This window comes from Petaurus breviceps, unplaced genomic scaffold (assembly GCF_028583685.1).
Source record: "Petaurus breviceps papuanus isolate PSGF00001 unplaced genomic scaffold, PetGlider_PUasm1.0 91041, whole genome shotgun sequence".
In the NCBI taxonomy this organism is placed as follows: domain Eukaryota; kingdom Metazoa; phylum Chordata; class Mammalia; order Diprotodontia; family Petauridae; genus Petaurus; species Petaurus breviceps.
The window spans coordinates 35,856,860-35,879,382 of record NW_027187400.1 but is presented as its reverse complement, the minus strand read 5'-3'; the positions used below and the strand labels follow the sequence as shown (position 1 = coordinate 35,879,382).

Sequence of the window (22,523 nt, the reverse complement as noted above, 5' to 3'; positions counted from 1 at the left end):
AATTTAAAAATTATTGGGCTACCTGAAAGCCATGATCAAAAAAAGAACCTAGAAATCATCCTTCAGGAAATTCTCAAGGAAAATTGCCCTGAAGTTTTAGAACCAGAGGGCAAAATAGAGGTTGAAAGAATCTACTGATCACCTCCTGAAAAAGATCCCAAAAAGAAAACTCCTAGGAATATTATAGCCAGGTTCTGGAGTTCCCAGATCAAGGAGAAAATATTACAAGCATCTAGGAAGAAACAATTTGAATATTGTGGAAACACAATCAGGATAACACAGGATCTGGCAGCTTCTACACTGAGGGATCAAAGGGCTTGGAATATGATATTCCAGAGGTCAAAGGAGTTGGGATTAAAACCAAGAATCACCTACGCAGCAAAACTGAGTATCATGTTTCAGGGGAATATATGGTAATTCAATAGAATAGAGGACTTTCAAGTATTCACCATAAATTATACACTAGAGCCCCCTTAAACCTGATACAGGGGACCCCTACTGGGGTCCTTGGAAACCACCTAATAGCCTCCAGTAGTAAAGAAATGTTTCACCTGTGTTGCTAAAATCATGCCACAGATTCCCACGGATTCAGGTCTGTTTCGCTTCAGTAGAAATAATACTAAGGCTTTGTTTCAATAAGAATAATACTAGAATAATACTCAGAAAGCTCCACTTCAATGAAAACAATGGTAACCCCTTAGAAACATATTCTGTTGCCAGCAATCACATTGTCTATAAAATTATGTCTAACAGAAAGCTTGAGGCTGTCTTTCAGTCCGAGAGGCAGCCCCGGCCGGTTGATAAACACTCCTATAAAATTATAATTGGCCTAGGTGTCCTGTTTGATCTCACTGTCCATTACAGATGGAGGTTCCACCGAGATAGCCTTTGGCTCTGTTTTGACAGCTCGACCAGGCTCCCTGGAGGGCCAGGAGAGCAGTCTGACCTAGGGGAGGCCACCGAGTGAAATTCCTCGGCCCTGGGCTCTCAATGCTTCCCTGAGCAGCCTGAAACCTGAGTACTATCCAAATTCTTTCAATTCTATCCAAGAGTGTTCTGTTCTGTTTGGTGAGTACTAAGTCTGTGAAAATGCCTAGGGAGTGATCACTGAGAAATCTTTCACTCAGCCCCAGGTAAAGGTAGGAGGCTAGCTGGACACGGCGGTACAGCCCCTACAAGCCCCCAAGGTCAGGACGCTGACGGAGTGCCCGGTTTCTATTTTGTTTTGTTTTTTCTCTTTTCCCTCTCTTCTGAATTTTGTGTTTGCTGTTAAAGTGTTACTGTATCCTAAACTGTCTATTCCTGTCTCTGAGATACCGGCAGGTAGAAAAGAGGAGACCTCTTCCCTTTTGCCCTGTGTTTTGAGATTTTATTAATGGGGTTTGGATTCGCACCTACAAATGACACAGTCTTAAGAGAGGAAGGAGTTTTATTGAACATAGAAACAAGGAAGCTTAAATCGGCATCAGCAATGCAATATTCCTAGCAAAATTAAAGCAAGCATAACCAAAATAAGAAATAAGAATAGTGAGAGGAGAGAAAGAAAACATCACCAATTCGGGGAAGCACCAACTCTCGATCAACATGGCTGGGGAATCCCGGGGTACAGCCTCTGAGTCCCTAATGGGAGGGTCCCAGGCAGAGCATCCTCTCCATGGGTGAGATTCCAAAGAGGCAGTTGGAAGCAGGGGTTTTTATGGGGTAAGAACAAAGAAGGCACACAGTCAACTGTACTCGGCAAGGCTAGTTGCTACATGTCCTTGTCCTGTTTTGATAATTTGGAACAGGAACATCCTGTTCTGACAGTTTGGAACAGGAACAAGCTGGTAGCCGATAAGATTAATATGTGTGCCCGGGGGAGTAGTCATTTCCCCCTTGCGGACTTGTGTTCCTGGGAGCGACTAGTTCCTGGAACTTAAGTATGGCCAAAACATATGCAGGTATACAAGCAAGCAAGTTTGAAGGAGTAAAAATGCTTTCAATATATGTTGGGGTTCATGGAAAGTTTAGGCAACTTAGGGACTGAGTGAATTCACTATTACTTAGAAATATTATTTCTAATTCATTCTGCTGTGGTTTTTTTTTTTTTGGTATATTCTGTCTATGTAAAGAAATTTTTAAATCTGCCACTCTGTAAGCCAAATGCACCCAAGCAGCCAAAAGAATTCTGTACCTGAGCTAGAAAGATTGATAATCTCTTAAAGAAAGGCTGCTGGCAGAAAACCACTCTCCTTCTACTCCTTGAACTCCAGCCAAAGTTCTCGAAGTAGAAAAACAAATGGACAGAAAGAGAGTGGGAAATTTCTCCCCAAAAATCTGTCTAAGGGAAAAGGGGTCACTTCAATGATCAAAGAGAAGTAGGTTTTCAAGCTGCACTTTGAAATAGGACTAACACTTAACCCTTTCCTGGGTCACAGAAAGAGAACTGTGCAACATCATTGGAATACAGATCCAGGTAATTGAATTCATTCTGATTACTATTTGGCACCAAAAAAAAAATTTTTTTTAGTTCTGTGTAACTACAAATAACCGAAGTTTAAGGTCACCAGCTTGGTTATTCAATTGTTTTTATTTCAAAGTTCAAAATTAAGACCATGATTGTTACTGGTAAATAGTTGTATTATATATGTTGTATGAGAAACAGTTTCTTTTAAAGTCTTGAAGTAGATCTGAAATTTTAAAGGAATGAACACCTAAGAAAAATTTATTTGAGCAAAAGGTCAAAAAGAGAAATTCACTAAGATTCTCTTCCCTGTGGTCCCAGTTTTTCTTAGCTAGGGCTATGGAGCCCTCCCCTGTCATCCAGCTCTGATGGAGCTGAGGAGACAGTAAGAGGTTTGAACCGTAAAGATTTTTTTCTCCCTGTTGTACTGGCTATAACTGAGCTAGGGCTGCAGTGAAGTTAATTTGAGTAAACTTCCTCCAAAAAGTAAAAAGGGGGGAAGGTACAGTAGCTACATTGGAGCTACATGGGCTTGTCATCTGCCTACCTGAAAGGTTAAATCCCTGGAATAGAATATTTTTTTTTTCTTTTCTCTGAATGACACGGGAACAGTTAGACAAGGGAAAAGAAGCTTGTGAAACAAAGGTACAAATACAAGTTAATCATTATCCCATATACTAAGCCTGGGATACATCTGAGCTACTAAAGTGTGTGTTACATCTGAGCTATTCAGCCTAAATAGTTTAGTAAAAGGGTACTTGATCTAGCTCCCATCAGTAAGTTTTAGATCACCAGGTATCCTGAAGTCCACCTCTCTAAGTAAGCAGAGCCTGAAGTTTCTACTTCAAGTTTCCCCAAACCCTCTCCTCAACGCTCCAGGCAAATCAACCACCCCATAACCAAGGTCTGCTACAGTTAAGCATTCATAGAGGTTTATTTGATAGAGTATAAGCTGATAATGTGCTTTGAGTGTGATGAGTTTGAAAAAATGGAGGGTTTCCCCCTGAAATATAGAGTTCATTCTGTACCATGAAGCCCCAACTTCAGTACCATCTAAGAGATCTCTCCGTTGCTGCAAATAATCATTTTGCTTGTTCCAGTGCCAAGGAATTAAAGAAGGTTGCTAAGGACCTAGATTATACTGACCAGAAACCCTGTCTGATCCAAAGATCCAAGGACTTTTCTGACAATTATACCTCTCAAGCAACTGAGGGAATTGAGAGGATTAGATTAGTCTGTTCTTAACTGGCCCTTTACTGATTAATCAGTTATTGTTTCCATGTTCCTTTGATTGAATACAGACACTTGAAGGGAATGGAACACCAAATTTTCTTATTTCAGGCTATTGCATTTGTTCACTTTCCCTTTCCCAACTTGGAAATCTCCAAATCTTTCCTCCAATTAGAAATCAGATTACCTAATTTTGTAGCCTGGTTAAATTATTTGTTGTTGTTGTTTTGGAGAGGCAATTGGGGTTAAGTGACTTGCCCAGGGTCACATGGCCAGTTTTTTGTGTTAAGTGTCTACGGCCGGATTTGAATTCAGGTTGTCCTGACGCCAGGGCTGGTGCTCTATTCACTGTGCCACTTAGCCGCCCCAGCCTGATTAATTTCTCTTTTAATTAATTGGTCTTATTTGATGGTTTTTAATGCATTAAAGTGTGTCTCCCCCTGTATCTGGGGAGCAAAATTGAGGAAGGCCTGGAAAAGATTTGTTATGTAATTGGTGTGCATTGCTTAATAAAGAGAAATGCTTGGAATCTTAAAAAAAAAAAACTTGTTAGGGAGAAACAGTGTGTTCTGAATCCTGCACTGACTGGTTGTGAGACCTGGGATAAATCATTTAACCCTGAGTTCATCTATAAAGTAGTGGGGAGATGAGAAGAAGAAAGGAAAAAATGAGGTCAGAAGTCAACTAGCCTCTTCACTTGGTAAGATCAATCATTTTTATATGTAATTTGAAAAGTCAATTAATGTAATGTCATCTTGTAGTTTATATTATTGTTGTATTTCTACACTGTATATTGTAAAACCTGAGTGAGGAGAAAATTGTGTAAGACCAGTAGTGTTACTTTAAATATGTATATCTGCTATTTAGAAAAAAAAAACTTGTAAAACTGTTAACTAAGCTATTTGGGGCTAATATTTTAATGTTAAAACCTAAAATTGTTTATTGATTATTGTATGAAAATTTGTTTGACTAGTTATGCCCATTCAGAGCAGTCTCTCCTGCTTACAATTCATATAAATTTTCCTTATGTTGTAAAACTGTTAAATTCTCTAGAAATTATTTCCAGGCAAGGTCATTCAGCCTGAGAAAGGAAGTTTTAAATGAACCTAACTTGCTAAGAAGTTGCAAAGATTAAAAAGGATTTTTATAAATTGGCTTTTATATTTTATAAGGAAAAGGAATTCCTTACATTATAAGATGTGATACGTTTTTGTTGTTTATCACAACCCCATGAGAATAGAAATAATTATAACTGGCTCTAAGCTGTGATTGGTGAGGCTTGTTGTTTAAGGTAAAAAGCACTTTGGACCATAACTAAATTTTATTTTGAGTCTGAATTTGGATATAGTTGTCTGCATTAAATCAGTGTCTGAGAGGAAATGCCACTAGCTACTCAGAGGAATGTGATCCTGTGCTGTCAACAGGTGGAAGTCTACATTTGGTAATTGCTGAAGGGACAATCTTAGCCTCTGTCTGGGATGGGATCCCTCCTGGCTCAGTTTACCCATGAGGTTCCTTTGAAAAGGAATGTTTCCCACCTATTCCTGAGTCTAGCTATGAGGTGGAACCGATGCTGCATGAGATGGAATATCTGTAACTGTACCTGTGAGCTTTTTTTTTTTTATGTTAGCTTATTGGAAAATCAAATTTTTTTTCATCTAGAATTAGAATATGTATAGAAAGTTTATGCAAACTGCTTAAGATCATTTAAAAGTTTTCAATTAACTTCCTTCACAAAGGTTTAGTGATCATTGAAACTGTTTTGAAGAAGGAAAATACCTTTAGAAGGAATTTTTAAAATCTCTAGCATGATTCTAAGAGACCCTGATGAAACAAATTGTAAAGCAGAAAAGAACTTGCTGTTTTAATCTGAATTTGTAGTTATTCTATCATCTAAGCAAGTGTTAATATTTGAAACTTAATACACATGTGTAAAATTCACTTCTCTTTTTGAGATTCTGTTCAGCACCCCACCTCCTACTGTATTTTGGGTGTTGAATGCTGTTATGTATGACTGTTAATGATTTACTTCTCAAGTCCCTCCAGGCTCCTTGAGGCATCCAAAACACGGTTTGGGCAGTGTACCAGGCCACTCCTCATTCGCCACCCTAAGATCCTGAACACTCAGTGAATATCGGAGATTGAGTGCCCACCCGCAAACTGCCCTGAGACTCCTCACTTGAGGCCCGTTGGACTGGCCCATACCAGGCTATACTGACTACCCCATCTGCTGTTAAAGTGACTGGAAGGAAAGTCTGGATTCACCGCTCCCACGTCAGTGACGACTCCTCCCAGCTCTCCAGACCTGTGAGTGGCAGAAACCACCAGTGACTTACAACTGAAAATCAAGAGCCTGTTGTGATGTTCCTGCTTCTAGCACTCTTGCCTTTAGTTGGTTCCAACCCCTACACTCCCACTTTGGACTCTTGGGCTCTTACTAGGACAATTGATGGGACTCTAATTTCAAAAATGTGACTCATGGCCAGCCCACCCTTTTCTTTGATCTCTGTACCCTGCTTAGCCCCAGATTTATGTTGTTTCCCTACACAGGCATGTATTTTGCAGGGACCAATGGTGCTGCTTGTGGAGTAGAAAAGCAGCCTTTAGTCAACCCAGTCATATGTCTGCCTTGAGGATGGGTCTCCCGATTGTAGGGGGACCGGGAAATATCACTCTGTCAATTGGAATTGTGTCATCATTGCTGAGCGTGCCTCCGGTGGCAACCATGACCACCACATTTCATTTCATTGTAATACCCTAAATCATGTAACCTGGTTGCTATCAGGATTTTAAATTGGTCTAAACAGACTTAGAAAATGGGGAGGACATGGGGAGTTAGATTTTATGTTGTAGGAAGGGATCCCGGAGCCTTGTTCACTGTCCAGTGCACTCCGGTGCCAAGGGATCTTACTCCCACCAGTCCCAACCCAGTCCTCAACCCACCTCCGGATGCTGATCAAACTCCGCATGGGCCCCTTAACCCACACTCTACCATAATTCCTGCAGGTTCAGGAATTACTTTGGCAAATCCCAGGCTACATGCCCACTCTTATACTTTTCATATTCTTGATACTGTTTTGTCTTTCCTAAATTCCTCAGATCCCAGCCTAACTTCTGACTGCTGGTTTTACTTGAACCCTGCCCCCCCCCCCCATTTTGTTGGGCTAGCTTTAAATTCGTCAAAGGGTGTGACTGATCATGAAATTCAGTATTGGAAGCCCACACTCACCTGCACTGATCTCCCTGCCCTCTGTAACCTTGGCTCCCCCAAGCTTATGTTAGGAGATGTGCAGGGACAAGCCTGGTGTATTAAATCTAGGGGCTACACCCTCCAGCAGTCACCTTATAAAAAAAACCTCTGTGCTTTGGTGGTCGAGTTTTTTTTTTCCCAAACAGGAATTTTCACCAAATGTTTTCTTAGCCCCTAAAAATGCTTGATTTGCCGGTGCCTTAGGCTTAACTGCTTGTGTACAGGAATGCCTCCTTGCTGGTAACTCCCCCGAATTCTGCATTTTAGTTCATGTCCTTCCACAGACATACATTTATTCAGGAGAAGGGGCTCATGAACATTTTGGGCTACAAGCCTGCTATAAAAGAACAGTCCCCATTTTAGTGCCTATCTTAGTTGGTCTAGGCATAGCAGGTTCAGCAGCAGTGGGAAGCATGGCCCTAGTACAAAAAAATAGTCATTTTGAAGCCCTCACCTCCCAAGTCTACAAAGATATCCGAGACTTGGAGAGCCAAATCTCCTACTTGGAGACCATCCTAGATTCCCTGGCTGAAGTGGTTCTCCAAAACCCCTGAGGTTTAGACCTCCTGTTTCTCAAGCAAGGTGGCCTTTGTATGGCTCTTGGAGAAACCTGCTGTTTTTATGTCAACCACTCCGGGGTGCTTCAGGAATCTCTGGCTACTGTATGTCAAGGTTTGGCTGACAGAGAGGCTCATCATCAACAATCTATGTCTTGGTACCAATCTTTTTTTTTTTTAACTGGTTCCCCTGGCTCACATCACTTGTAACTTCCCTTATAGGACTATTTGCTTTGTTGTCATTAGGATTGCTATTGACCCCCTGCCTTATTAACTGCTTAACTACCTATGTTAGACAAAGGATTCAAGCAGTTAAGCTGTTTGCCTTTCCCACTGCCTGTGTCCCTATATAGGTTCCCCTGGACTCAGATGAGTCAGAGATACAACTATGAACCAGTAAAAAGGGGAGAATGAAGTGCCCACCAGAAATTATACACTAGAGCCCCCTTAAACCTGCTACAGGGGACCCCTACTGGGGTCCTTGGAAACCACCTAATAGCTTCCAATAGTAAAGAAATGTTTCACCTGTGTTGCTAAAAACATGCCACAGATTCCCACGGATTCAGGTCTGTTTCGCTTCAGTAGAAATAATACTAAGGCTTTGTTTCAATAAGAATAATACTAGAATAATACTCAGAAAGCTCCACTTCAATGAAAACAATGCTAACCCCTTAGAAACATATTCTGTTGCCAGCAATCACATTGTCTATAAAATTATGTCTAACAGAAAGCTCAAGGCTGTCTTTCAGTCTGAGAGCCAGCACCGGCCAGTTAATAAACACTCCTATAAAATTATAATTGGCCTAGTTGTCCTGATCTCGCTGTCCATTACAGAACAGAAAATTTGACATTCAGATATACAACCTATATTATTTTACATGCAACTGGTAAATAGTATGTATAGGCACTGAGGCAGAGAGATCCACCATGCCCTACTGGAAAGTTGGAGGGGGGATTGGGGAAGATACAGGAGAGAGCAGATTGGGAGAGGGGATATTCAGTGGGAATCACTGTTTTGGGGTGGTAGGTAGGGGGAAAATGGGGAGAAATTTTGTAACTCATTGTCTTGTGGAAATGAATGATGTAAACTAAAAATAAACATAAAAATTTAATTTAAAAAAATAAAGAAGGCAGAAGAAGGCTGTTACAATGGAGGGAAAGAGCAGGAAGGTGATACAGAATGAGTCAACCTTACTCTCAATGGATTTGGCTTAAGGGGGAATAACATACACACTCAACTGGTTATCTTATCCTTCAGGAAAGTAGGGTGATGATAGGAGGGAGGGCAGATTGGGGGAGAGGGCAGTTAGAAACAAACACTTCTGAAAAAGGACATGGTCAAAGGAGAAAATAGAATGAGTGGGGAGTGGGACAGGATGGAGGAAAATATAGGTAGTCTTTCACATTATAACTACTATGGAAATGGTTTGCATAACTACACATGTATAACCTATATTGAATTGCTTCTCTTACCAGTGGTGATGGGTGAGGAGGGGAGAAGTGTGAGAATCTGGAACTCAAAGTTTTAAAAACAAATGTTAAAAAAAATGTTTTGGGGTGGCCAAGTAGCACAGTGAGTAAGAGTACCGGCCCCAGTGTCAGGATGACCTGGGGGATTGAATCCAGGCTCAGACACTTAGCACCCACCCAGAAACACCTGGCTGTGTAACCTTGAGCAAGTTACTTAACCCCAATTTCTTAGGGGCGGCCAGGTGGCTTAGAGAGTAAGAGCACTGGACCCAGTGTTGGGATGACCTGGGGGATCGAATCCAGGCTCAGATACTTAGCACCACACTCAGAAATAACTGGCCATGTAACCTTGAGCAAGTTACTTAACCCCAATTGCTTTTAAAAAAAATTGTTTTTATGTGCAATCTTGAAATATGATATACAGGCAATGGAGTATAGAAATCCATCTTGCCCTACTAGAAAATTAGGGGGGGGGATGAAGGGGGATATAAGAGAGGGCAGATGAGGGTTGGAGTATTAAGTATCCTTGCCATCTTGGGGTGGGGGGTAGGGGAGAGAAAGGGAGAAAATTTGTAACTCAAAATCTTGAAGAAATGAATGTTGCAAACTAAAAATATATAAATAATTTTTTTAAAAAAGAAAGAGAACCAGAAAAGGTCTTATGGATAAAGTGGTACCTGAGTTATACATTAAAGGAATTTCAGAATTCCACAAATCAGAGAGATATAGAGGGTATTCCAAATATTAGGAATCCCTGATAATGCAAATAAATACACAGATGTGGGAATGGCACACAGTGTCCAGGGGCAGCAAGTTGGCCAGTTTGATTGGAATAGAAAAAAGTGAGAAGAAAAGTTAGATTAGGTAATGCAGCTAGGTGGTACAGTAGATAAAACACTGGGCTTGGCTTCAAGAAGACCTGAGTTCAAATCAAGTCTCAGACACTTGCTGTGTGACCCTGGAGAAGTCACTTTATTTTTGTCTGCCTCAGTTTCCTCATCAATATAATGAAGATAACAATAAGGCCTACCTTGCATAGTTACACAGAGAATCAAATGAGTAAATATATGTAAAACACTTGGCATAGTACCTGGCACATAGTAGGTACTATAAAATGCTATTATTATTATTGTCTTCAATATTGTTATTATACTGAATAAGTACAAAGGTGCTCTAAAATGCAAAGGGCTATAGATGCCAGATGGAGGATTTTGTAATTTTTAACAAGGAGGCAAGGTGGTGACATGGTCAGATCTATGTTTTAGAAATGTTAAAACTAGCAACTGTGAGAGTGTAGTTAAGATGGCAGAGAAAAGGCAGGGATTGGCCTGGAGTCTCCCACAAACTCATCCAAACAACTTCAAAGAATGTTTCAAAACAATTTCTGGAGCAGAAGAACTTACAAAAGGGTTGGTAAAACAATTATCTAAGTCTAAGACAACTTAGAGGGATAGTAGGAAAGATCTGTGCAGCACAAGCTGTGCCAGCATAGACTGAATCCCAGGAAACAGGGAGCAGGCTTTGGGAGCCACTGAATCAGCAGTGACAGTGGCTGCTTCTGGAGCTCTCAGCTCACAGTTGTTCAACTGGTCATAAAACCATTACAGGGTCTGTTTTGCTGGCATAGGAGGCAGGGCTTTGCTGCTTTGCCCATGCTCAGATTGGTCACAGTCCTGGGTGGCAGTCCCAGGGAGAGGAGGAGCACTGGCATAGCAGAGCTTGCACTCTCAGTGGAGCAGGGACCTTCATCATGGTTCTCAGGCAGAAAAGAGTGTTTGTGGTCACTCGAAGTCCAGAGCACAGGTCAGGAGAGTAGTAAACACACTGCTCCTTAGACCATACCACCTTGGAAGAACTGAAAACTTAAAGTTCCCAAATCATCTCTGAAAACAACCACACAAAGCCCCTGAATCTTGGGATAGTATGCCTTCCACCCTGAAAGCAAAGTCCTACTTTAGCAAAGAATTAAAAGTCAAGAAATAAGCTGGAAAAAATGAGCAAATAACAAAAAAATTCTGACTATGAAAAATTACTTTCATGACAAGGAAGATCAAAACAAAACTCAGAAGAAGACAGCAAAGTCAAAACTCCTGTATCTAAAACCCCAAAGAAAAATATGAATTGGTCTCAGTCCATGGAAGAGCTGAAAAAGGATATTAAAAATCAAATAAGAGATGCAGAGAAAATTTGGAAAGAGAAATGAGAATGATGTAAGAAAATCATAAAAAAAGTAAATAGCTTGGTAAAGGAAGCAAAAATAACACTGAAGAACATAACATCTTAAAAAAGAATAGGTCAAATGGTAAAAGTACAAAAGTCCAATGAGGAGAAGAATGCCTTGAAAAGCAGAATTGGGCAAAGCAAAAAAGAGGCATCAAAAATCACTGAAGGCAAGAACTTAAAATGTAGAATAGGCTCAATAGAAAAGGATATTCAAAACCTCAGGAAATAATTCCTTAAAAATTAAAATTGAATAAGGGGAAGCCAATGATTTTATGAGATATGAAGAAGCAATAAAACAAAACCAAAAAAATGAAAAAATAGAAGGAAATGTGAAATATCTCCTTGGAAAACTGGTTGACCCAGAAAATAAATTCAGGAGATATAATTTTAAAATTATTCAGCTACCTGAAAGCAATGATCAAAGAAAGAGCCTGGGGATGATCCTTCAAAAATTTATCAGGGAAAATTGCTTTTATATCCTAGAATGAGAATGTAAAATAAAAATGAAAAGAATCCACCAATCACCTCTGGAAAGAGATGTGAAAACAAAAACTCCCTGGAGTATTATAATCAAGTTCCAGATCTCCCAGTACAAGGAGAAAATACTGTAAGCAATCAGAAAGACACCATTCAAGTATCATGGAGCCAGAGTCAGGATAACAGAAGATTTAGTAGCTTCTACATTAAAGGATCAGAGGACTTGGAATAGGATATTCTAGAGTGCAAAGGAGCTAGTATTTCAACAATGAATCACCTACCCAGCAAAACTGGGCATAATCCTTCAGGGAAAAAATGAATATTCAATTAAATAGGGGACTTTCCAGTATTCCTGATGAAAAGACCAGAAATGAATAGGAAAAAAAATGACTTTCAAGTACAAGACCCAAGAGAAGGATAAAACTAAACAGGAAAGGAACATTATAAGGGACTTAATAAGGTTCAACTATTTACATTTCTACATGGGAAGAACATAGTTGTGTCTCAGAGGAATTTTATCAATATTAGGGCAGTACGGAGTATATATGGACAGAGAGCACAGGTCTGAATTGAACACAATAGAATGACATCTAAAAAATAAAATTAAGGGGTGAGAAAGAGGAATGACCTGGGAGAAAGGGAAAGGGAGAGAAAAAATAGGGTAAATTTGCTCACATAAAAGAAATAAGAAAGAGGTTTTACAGTGGAGGGGAAAATAAGGGAGATAAGGGAATAACATACATACTTGATTGGGTATAGAAATCTATCTTACCTACAGGAAAGTACCAGAAGAAAGGAATAAACAAGGGGGTGTTGATAGAAGGGACGGTGGATTGAGGGAGGTGGTAGTCAGAAACAAATCACTTTTGAGGAGGGACAGGATAAGAGAAACAAGAACAGAATAAAGAAAGGAGAAATAAGATGGAGTAAAATACAGTTAACTATAATCACCGTGAAAAAAATTTTGAAGAAAGTTTTGTGATAAAGGCTTAATTTCTCAAATATATAGAGATTGAGGGAAGGGACGCTAAGTAGGCTTGCTATTTTGGGATGGTGGGTGGGAGAAAGATAGAGAGAAAAATTTGTAACTCAAAATCTTGTGAAAATGAATGTTGAAAACTAAAAATAAATAAATAAATTAAAAAATAAATGCATACCCATAAATATTAATAAAATAATTCCTTATAAAAAAAGCAGGTGTAGCAATCCTAATCTCAGACAAAGCAGAAGCAAAAATAGATCTAATCAAAAGAGACGAGGAAGTAAATTATATCCTGCTAAAATGCATGACTGACAATGAAATAATATCATTACTAAACATATATGCACCAAGTGGTATAGCATCCAAAATCTTAGAGGAGAAGTTAAGGGAGTTACAGGAAGAAAAAGAAAGCAAAACTATACTAGTTTTATATACTAGTGGGGGATTTCAACTCCCCTTCTCTGAACTTGATAAATCTAACCTCAAAATAAAGAAGAAAAAAGTTAAGTAGGTGAATAGAATTTTGGAAAAGGTAGATTTGGTAGACCTCTGGAGAAGCTGAATGGTGATAGAAAGGAATGTACCTTTTTTTTCATATGTACATAGCACATATACAAGAATTGACCATGTACCAGGGCATAAAAACCAGTGCAGAAAGGAAGATATATTAAATGCATCCTTTTCAGATCATGATACAGTAAAAATTACATGTAATAAAGGGCCATGGAAAGATAGACCAAAAATTAATTGGAAACTAAATAATCTAATCCTAAACAATGAGTGGGTCAAACAACAATTCACACAATCATTAACCTCATTCAAGAGAATGACAGTAATGAGACAACACACCAAAACTAAGGGGCTTTTAGGGGAAGTGTTATGTCTCTGAATGCTTACATGAATAAAATAGAGAAAGAGGAGATCAGTGAATGGGGCACACAAATGAAAAAGCTAGAAAAAGAATAAATTAAAAATCCTCAATTAAATACCAAATTAGAAATACTGAAAACCAAAGGAGAGGTTGCAATTAAGAAAACTATTGAACTAACAAATAATACTAAGAGCTGGTTTTGTGAAAAAAAAATTATTAAATTGATAAACCTTTAGTCAATTTGATTTTAAAAAAGAAGAAAGACAAATTACTAATATAAAAATGAAAAGAGTGAATTCACCTCCAATGAAGAGGAAATTAAAACAATAATTAAGAATGATTTTGTTCAATCGTATGAACATAAATTTGACAACCTGAGTGAAATGGATGAATATTTACAAAAATATAAGTTGCCTGGATTAACTGAAGAGGCAGTAAAATATTTAAATAACCCCATCTCACAACAAGAAATTGAACAAACCATCAGTTGAATGCCCTACAAAAAATATCCAGGGTAGATAGATTTACAAGCTAATTCTAGCAAGCACTTAATGAACAATTAATTCCAATACTATATAGATTATTTGGGGAAATTGGTGAAGAAGTATTCCTACCAAAATCTTTTTATGACACAAATATGGTACTGATACCTAAACTGAGAAGAGTCAAAGCAGAGAGAAAATTATAGACCAATTTCCCTAATGAATATAGATGAAAAAAATTTTAAATAAAATATTAGCAAAAAGATTACAGCAACTTATCAGGAGAATAATACACTTTGATCAGGTTGGATTTATACCAGGAATGAAGGGTTGGTTTGATATTAGGAATACTATCAGCATAATTGATCATATCAACAACAAAACTAACAAAAACCACATGATTATCTCAATAGATGCAGTAAAAACTTTTGACAAATACAATACCCAATCCTATTAAAAACACTAGAGAGCATAAGAATAAATGGGGCCCTTCTTTAAAAAGTAGCATTTACCTAAAACCATCAGCAAGCATTATATGTAATGGGGATAAGCTAGATGCATTTTCAATAAGATCAGGGGTGAAACAAGGATTGAATAACACCACTGTTATTCAATATGGTATTAGAAATGTTAGCTTTAGTAATAAGAAAAGAAAAAGTAATGGAAGGAAACAGAATAGGCAAAGAAAAACTAAGGTATCACTCTTTGCAGATGATATGATGACATACTTACAGAATCCTAGAGAATCAATTAAAAAAAACTACCTGAAATAATAAACAACTTTAGCAAAGTTGCAGGATATAAAATAAACCCATATAAATCATCAGTATTTCTATATATAACTAACAAAACCAAATAAGAGAGATAGAAAGAGAAACTCCATTTAAAGTTACTGTAGACATTATAAAATATTTGGGAGTCTACGTGCCAAAACAAACACAGGAAATATATGAACACAATTACAAAACACGTTTCACACAAATAAAGTCAGATCTAAGTAACTGGAGAAACATCAGTTACTCATGGGTAGGCTAAGCTAATATAATAAAAATAACAATTCTACCTAAATTAATTTACTTATTCAGTGCCATAATAATCAAACTACCAAAAAATTTTTAATACAGCTAGAAAATATATTATCAAAATTCATCTGGAAGAACAAAAGGTCCATAACATCAAGAAAATTAATGAAAAGAAATGCTATAGAGAAGGTGGGCTAGCCATACCAGATCTTAAACGGTATTAGAAAGCAGCAATTATCAAAACTACTTGGTACTGGTTTAGAAACAGAAGGGTAGATCAGTGATATAGATTAGGTACACAAGACACAGTAGTCAATGATTATAGCAATTTACTGCTTGATAAAGCCCCAAACCCCAGCTTCTGGGATAAGAACTATTTGACAAAACTATTGGGAAAACTGGAAAATACCATGGCAGAAACTGGGCATAGACCAATGTCTGACACCATGTACCAAAATATAATTCAAATGAATAGACAATTTATATATAAAAGCTGATACTATAAACAAATCATAGGAGAAAGGAATAGTTTATGTGTCATATTTATGGAGAATGGAGATATTTTTGACCAAACAAGAGATAGAGAATATTATGAAACAAAAAATGGATAATTTTAATTACATTAAATTGAAAAGTTTTTGCACAAAGTCAATGCAACCAATATTAGGAAAGAAACAGAAAATTGTGAAAGAATTTTTATAACTAGTGTCTCTGATAAAGGTCTTATTTCTAAAATATATAAAGAACTGAGTCAAATTTGCAAGAATACAAGTCATTTTTCAACTGATAAATGATCAAAGGACATGAACAGGCAGTTTTCAGAGGAAGAAATTAAAGCTATCTATAGTCATATGAAAAAAATGCTCTAAATCAGTATTGATTAGAAAGATGCAAATCAAAACAACTCTGAGGTACCACATCATACCTATCACATTGATTTACATGACAAAACAAGAAGGAGAAGATGTGAGAAAGTGGAAACACTAAGTCATTGTTGGTGGAATTGTAAGCTAATCCAGTAATTGCAGAGAGCAATTTGGAACTCTGCCTACCCTTTGACCCATCAATGTCACTTCTAGGGCAGTATCACAAAGAGATCATAAAAATGGGAAAAGCACCCATATGTACAAAAATATTTATAGCACCTCTTTTTGTGGTGGCCAAGAATTGAAACTGAGTTGATGCCCATCAATTGTAAAATGGCTGAAAAAGTTGTGGTATATGAATACTATGGAATACTATTGTGCTATAAGAAATGATGAACAGGTGAATGTTAGAAAAACCTTGAATGATTTATATGAACTGATACTAAGTGAGGGGAGCAGAACCAGGAGAACATTATACACAGTAATAGCCACAGTGAGCAATGACTGATTTTGATAGATTTAGCCCTTCTCAACAATGCAAAGACCTAAAAGAATTCCAAAGGACTCATGATGGAAAATGCTATTCACATGCAGAGAAAGAACTATGGATGTAGGCATTCTCAGCAATACAATGACTAAAGAGAATTCTGAAGGACTTGAGATAAAAAATGCCATCCACCTCCAGATAAAGAACTGAAGGAGTCAGGATACTGGCTGAAACATACTTTTTTCCCTTCATTTAAAAAAAATGTATTTACTTTTAGTTTACAACATTCAGTTCTACAAGATTTTGAGTTCCAAATTTTCTCCCTCTTCCTCTCCTCTCTCTTCCCTCCCCTCCTCCCCCGCCCCCCACAGCTATGGTGGCATGCAATTCAGTATAGGTTCTACAAATACTTTCACATTAAACATTAATCAGGTTGTAAAGAAGAATTATAACCAATGGAATGAACAATGAGAAAGAAGAAACAAAACAAAACAAAAAAGAGAGAGCAGGTAGTTTGCTTCAGTCTGAATTCAGACCCTGCAATTCTTTCTCACAATGTGGATAGTCTTTTCAGTCATGAGTCCTTTGAAATTGTCTTACAGCCTTGCATTGATGAGATGAGCCCAGTCTCTCAAAGTCCGTCATCACTGATACCATGTGCCTGTAATTGTGTACAGTGTTCTCCTAGTTCTGCTCTCTTTTCTCAGCATCAGGTTATATAAGTCTCTCCAGGTTATTATGAAGTCTGTCTGCTCCTCATTTCTTATAGTACAACAGTATCCCATTACATTCATATACCACAACTTTTTCAGCCATTCTCCAATGGGCATCCCCTTGATTTCCAATTCTTTGCCACCACAAAAAGAGCTGCTATAAATATTTCTGTGCATACAGATCATCCTCCAACTTGTATGATCTCTTTAAGATACAGCCCTAAAAGTGGTATTGCTGGGTCAAAGGGTAAGCACATTTTTATAGCCCTTTGGGCATTGTTCCAAATTGCTCTCCAGAATGGTTGGATCCATTCACAACTTCAACAATAATGCATTAGTGTTCCCATTTTTCCACATCTTCTCCAACATTTCTAATTTTCCCTTTTTGTCATGTTAGCCAATCTGACAGGTGAGATGTGGTGCCTCAGAGTTGTTTTGTTTGATTTGCATTTCTCTAATCAATAGTGATTTAGAACATTTTTTCATATGATTATACATATCTTTAATTTCTTCCTCTGAAAACTGCTTGTTCATATCCTTTGACCATTTGGAGAATGACTTGTATTCTTGTTTGTTTGTTTTTGTTTTTTAAGCAATTGGGGTTAAGTAACTTGCTCAAGGTTACATGGCCAGTTATTTCTGGGTGTGGCGCTGAGTGTCTAAGCCCAGGATTTGATCTCCAGGTCATCCCAACACTGGAGCCTGTGCTCTTACTCTCTGAGCCACCTGGCCTCCCCCTATAACTTGTATTCTTATAAATTTGACTCAGTTCTCTCTATATTTTAGAAATGCGGCCTTTATCAGAGACATTAGTTATAAAAATTCTTTCCCAGTTTTCTGCTTCCTTCCTAATCTTGGCTGCATTGGCTTTGTTTGTGCAAAAATTTTTCAATTTAATGAAATCTAAATTATCCATTTTGTATTTTGTAATGCTCTCTATCTCTCATTTGGCAATAAACTCTTCCCTTCTCCATAAATCTCACAGGTAAACTATTCCTTGCTTTCCCAGATTGCTTACAGTATCAGCCTTTATATCTAAATTGTGAACACTTTTAGACTTCATTTTGGTATACAGTGTAAGATACTGGTCTATGCTCAGTTTGTGCCACACTCTTTTCCAGTTTTCCCAGCAGTTTTTGTCAAATAGTGAGTTCTTATCCCCAAAACTAGTGTCTTTGGGTTTATCAAGTGGTAGATTACTATACTTATTGACTACTGTGTCCTGTGTACCTAATCTATTACATTGATCTGCCACTCTATTTCTTAGCCAGTACCAAGTATTTTTGATGACTGCTGTGAAGCATACTTTTTTACTTTTGGGTGACCTTTTAGGGGGCCCATGTTTTCTTTTACAGCATGAATAAAATGGAAATATGTTTTGCATGACTACATATGTATAAATAAATCAAAATGCTTGCCTTCTCATTAAGAGGGTTAGGGAAGGAGAGAGAGAATTCGAAACACAAAACTTTAAAAATTGTTTTTATGTGTAACTGGGAAAAAAATAAAATACTAAATAAATATGAAAAAAAATAAAATTGGCAACTGTGTGGAGGATAGTTTGTAGAAGGAAGATACTATAAGCAGAGATACCAGTTCAGAGGAGACTAGGAAGGAGACTGTATGAGATCACTATGTGATCACTGTGAATAGGAGACTGATCAGTATGAATATGAGGGATGTGGTGGAGACAAAATGGACAGGACTTGGTAACTGACTGATTAGCTATGGGGCTGGGAGGATGAGGGAAAGGAAGAACTGAGAATGACTTCAGGTGAATGGATGTCTAGAGGTCATGGATGTGACCCCCTAGTGATGGGGAAAGCCCTTGACAGGAAAAGGGGATTGTGATCAATTAAATGGAATCAGGGCTCTAGACAAAGGTGACAAATCTCTCCAGCATCAGCTTTTGATGAAGAGGCATTCTATGTCCCACCAGGCTCTGAACTCCATGGAAAAAGCAGAGGAAATCAGAGACGTGCCCTGGGGGACTTCTCCCTTTTTACTTTCTTACTTCACTGACCACCCAGTTGTCCCCCTTCCAGTCCAGACAGTCCTGCATTAATAGCCTTAGACAGCCTAATTCTAGACTGTGCATGCAACAGGTACTCCATAAAATCCTCCTGGCTGAATAAATTCATCCTGTCCAGAAACAAGAATGCCTGCCTTATAAGATAGTGATGAGAATCCTATATGGTAAAAGAGATTGGGCTAGATGTCCCCTATGTTCCTAAGCTCCGAGATGCCCCCCATGGTCATTCTAAGCTCTCAGATGCCTTCCACCATCCCTCTGATCTCTGAGATGCCTTCTAAGGTCCCTTTAAGCTCTCAGATGTCCCCATGGTCTCACTAAGCTCTGACATGCCCTCTGTGGTCACTCTAAGCTCTGAGATTCCCCCATGGTCCTTCTAAGCTTTAAGATTCTATGGTTCTGGAATTTGAATGGATACATAAATATAGGAAGAGAGCCTGGAACAGGTGGCCATTTACCAGAGTAAGAGAGTCATCTGTTCTGGATAAACTTTCTGACTTACCTGCATGGCAAGAGGGGCAGCACCGCCCATCCACTTCATACTCTCCTATCCTACAATCCAGAGCCTCCGTGAAGGGCATGGGTTGAGTCATCATAATCATGCTGAACATCTTGGGAAAGGAAAGGAGGAGGTAATGAGAGTAAGGGAGACAGCATGGTCCAGGTTTTCAGGAAAAGTTGGTTCTAAAATTGACCTTGTCCTTCCTTATCTACATGACCTTGGGCTAGCCACTTATCCTCTTGGGGCCTCAGTTTCTCCATCTGTAAAAAGAGGGGGCTGAGACATAGCAGGATGTGCTGAAGAAAGCCCAGGACTGGGAGTCAGAAGACTTGAGCTAGAATCCTGCCTCAGGCACTTACTTACTGTGCTACCCTGGACAAGTCATTTAACCTTTTCTAGGTCTCAGTTACCTCATCTATAAAATGAGGAGATTGGACACGAAGGCCTCAAAGATCCCTTCCAGCTCTAGACCTGGGATCTTGTAATTTAATCTCTAAGAGAAAGAGTCTGACAAGTAGAGATTTCTAACTTTAGAAAGCACCAACCTGGGAAGGCTAGGGGGGTAGAGGGGTAGGTTGTAATAGAGTGGGGCATGGTGCAGACATGATGTAATTTTAATCATGATTAATTCACACTTAATGTAGCAATTTCAAGGTTTCCAGAGAACTTTATACACTTTTCATTTCAGTCTTACTACTCTGTGAAGGAAGTATATTACCATACCCATTTTTCAGAGAAACCAAGGCTGGAAGGTAACTTACCCTAGTAAATGTGTGAGGCAGGATTCAAATTCAGACCTTCCTGATTCCATCCATTCTGCCCCTCTCCAAGGGATGTAGAATTGTCTCCCACAAGCCTGATCAGAACCTGGGAGGCCATGGAGAGGCTACAAGGGAGGGGAAAGCCCTTCCAGAAGACTCTGAAGGGGAATCATTGCCTCATTGGGACAGGACATTTATTAAACCCATTCAACCCAAAATAGCAAAGAGATGTAGGAGGGATGTGGGGAAAGAATGGGCCTAAGGGCAGAAAAGATGAAAGAGATAAAGCTCTTAAAGGCACAGAACTAGGCACAAAGGGGGGAGTTAATAGATGCTTGTTTCCTTTCATTTTATGCATTTAAAAACTGAGTTTTTCGGGGAGTCCTGGATCTCATGGAATTGACAAAGGAATCCCTGTCTGCTCCCCCACCCCACAACTCCTAATTTCTAATCTGTCCCCTTTACTTTGGGGATAGGAAAGCTCATCCTCAGAGCAGTGAAGCCATCAAGCATTTCTTAATCATTTACTGTGTGTCAGGAGGGCAGCTGGGTGGCTCAGTAAATAGAGGGCCAGACCTAGAATCAAGAAAACCCAATTTGAAATTGGGACTCAGATATTTCCTAGCTATGTGACCCTGGGCAAGTCACTTAACCCTGGTTGCCTCAGTTTCCTCATCTGTAATATGAGCTGGAGAAGGAAATGGCAAACTGCTCCAGTCTCTCTGCCAAGAAAATCCAAATGGGGTCAGAAAGATTTGGACACAACTGAAAATGACTGAACAGCAATAACAAAGATGTGTCAGGCATCAAAACAGAAAGAAAGGCAAAGATGGTCCCTGTCCTCAGAGGGCTCACACTCTATGTTGGTGGGGGGGAAAGGGGATGGACAGGTAAGGTGATATGCCCAAGGTCCTGCAGAGAAGGAACAGAGGCAGATTTTTCCATCTGGGGCCTCTGCCTGCCAAACTACTGCCCTTCCTTCTGCCTTGGTTCCATTTCTGAGAACCTTAGTGCTGTCAGACAAGGCCCAGAAGTCTCACCTGGCTGCCTCTGGCTCCATCTGGCTGACAAAAAGAGGGCACTAGGGAGGGCAAGCCGACGGCTCCAAGCCCAGCAGAGGAAGGGCAGACAAGCTGGGACCTGAGTCAGAGTCAGCTTCTCTTCCTCCACACCCCAAAGGGAACAGATCCCAAAGGGGGCTTTCCTCATGGGATGGTAATATCCTAGCTGCAGTATTACAAGAAACCTCTGAGATCCCCTAGTGTACCTCTCCCATTTTACAGACGAGGCCATTGAGGCCAGAGAGGTGAAGTGACTGGTCCACTGTCACATAGAGAGTGAGGACTAGAAGGGGAATCTGAACCCAGGGCTCTGCCTACTCTGCCACCTTCATCAGAACAGAGCTCAGAGCCTGGGGTTGCCTTCTTGGTACCACTATGAGAAGGAAAGAGTCCACCTTCAAACTAGGCTCTAAACACACATTACAAAAACAGAAGGAAAAAAGGGAAAAGTACATTTCCCAGTTTACAATTTTAAAGTAATTGTCCCTAGGAAACACACATATATCTCTCTTTTTTTTTCTTTTTGGAGGGCAGTTGGGGTTAAGTGATTTGCTCAAAGTCACATGGCTAGTAAGTGTGTCAAGTGCCTGAGGCTACATTTGAACTCAGTTCCTCCTGATTCCGGGGCCAGTGCTCTATTCACTGAGCCACCTAGCCGCTCCCATATCTCTCTTTATTATTGAATTTTTCATTGACCTTTCTCTTGGAATACATATTTTTCTGATGTGACTCAGGAGACTCCAAAACTGAACAGGGCTCAGACCCGGAGCATGGCCTAAACCAAATGGGTGAGATGAAGAATTTGAGCTGACCAGGGGGCCAGAGCCTAGCTTGTGAAGCAGAGAACATAGACAGGTGCTGTCCTTCTGGCCCAAGTGTCTATTTAATCCAATGTCTAATTTTAATATGTTCAAATATAAAATAAATATTGTTGACATAATTTATTTTACCTCACCTTCATTTCCCATTATATTCCTCTCTGTCTGTCTGTCTCTCACTTTCTCTCTCTGCCTGTCTCTTTCCCTGTCTCCCTCTCTTTTCTTTTATACACACACACACACACACACACACACACACACACACACACACACACA

General features: G+C 39.2%; 1 protein-coding gene and 1 long non-coding RNA gene across 3 annotated transcripts in view; one reads left to right on the top strand and one right to left on the bottom strand.

Annotated features, from left to right (window-relative positions):
- LOC138154217 (tumor necrosis factor receptor superfamily member 14-like) overlaps positions 1-22,523 on the bottom strand; it is a 51,909-nt gene that overhangs the window by 27,749 nt on the left and 1,637 nt on the right. For both annotated transcript variants that reach the window (XM_069078777.1, XM_069078778.1), the window contains one exon: positions 19,608-19,716. In XM_069078777.1, coding sequence (XP_068934878.1) covers positions 19,608-19,716 — 109 coding nt within the window. The remainder of the gene's footprint in view (positions 1-19,607; positions 19,717-22,523) is intronic.
- Positions 1,728-6,354, top strand: LOC138154221 (uncharacterized). Its single transcript, XR_011166576.1, has 2 exons — positions 1,728-4,373; positions 5,711-6,354. It is a non-coding gene; the product is annotated as an uncharacterized lncRNA (long non-coding RNA).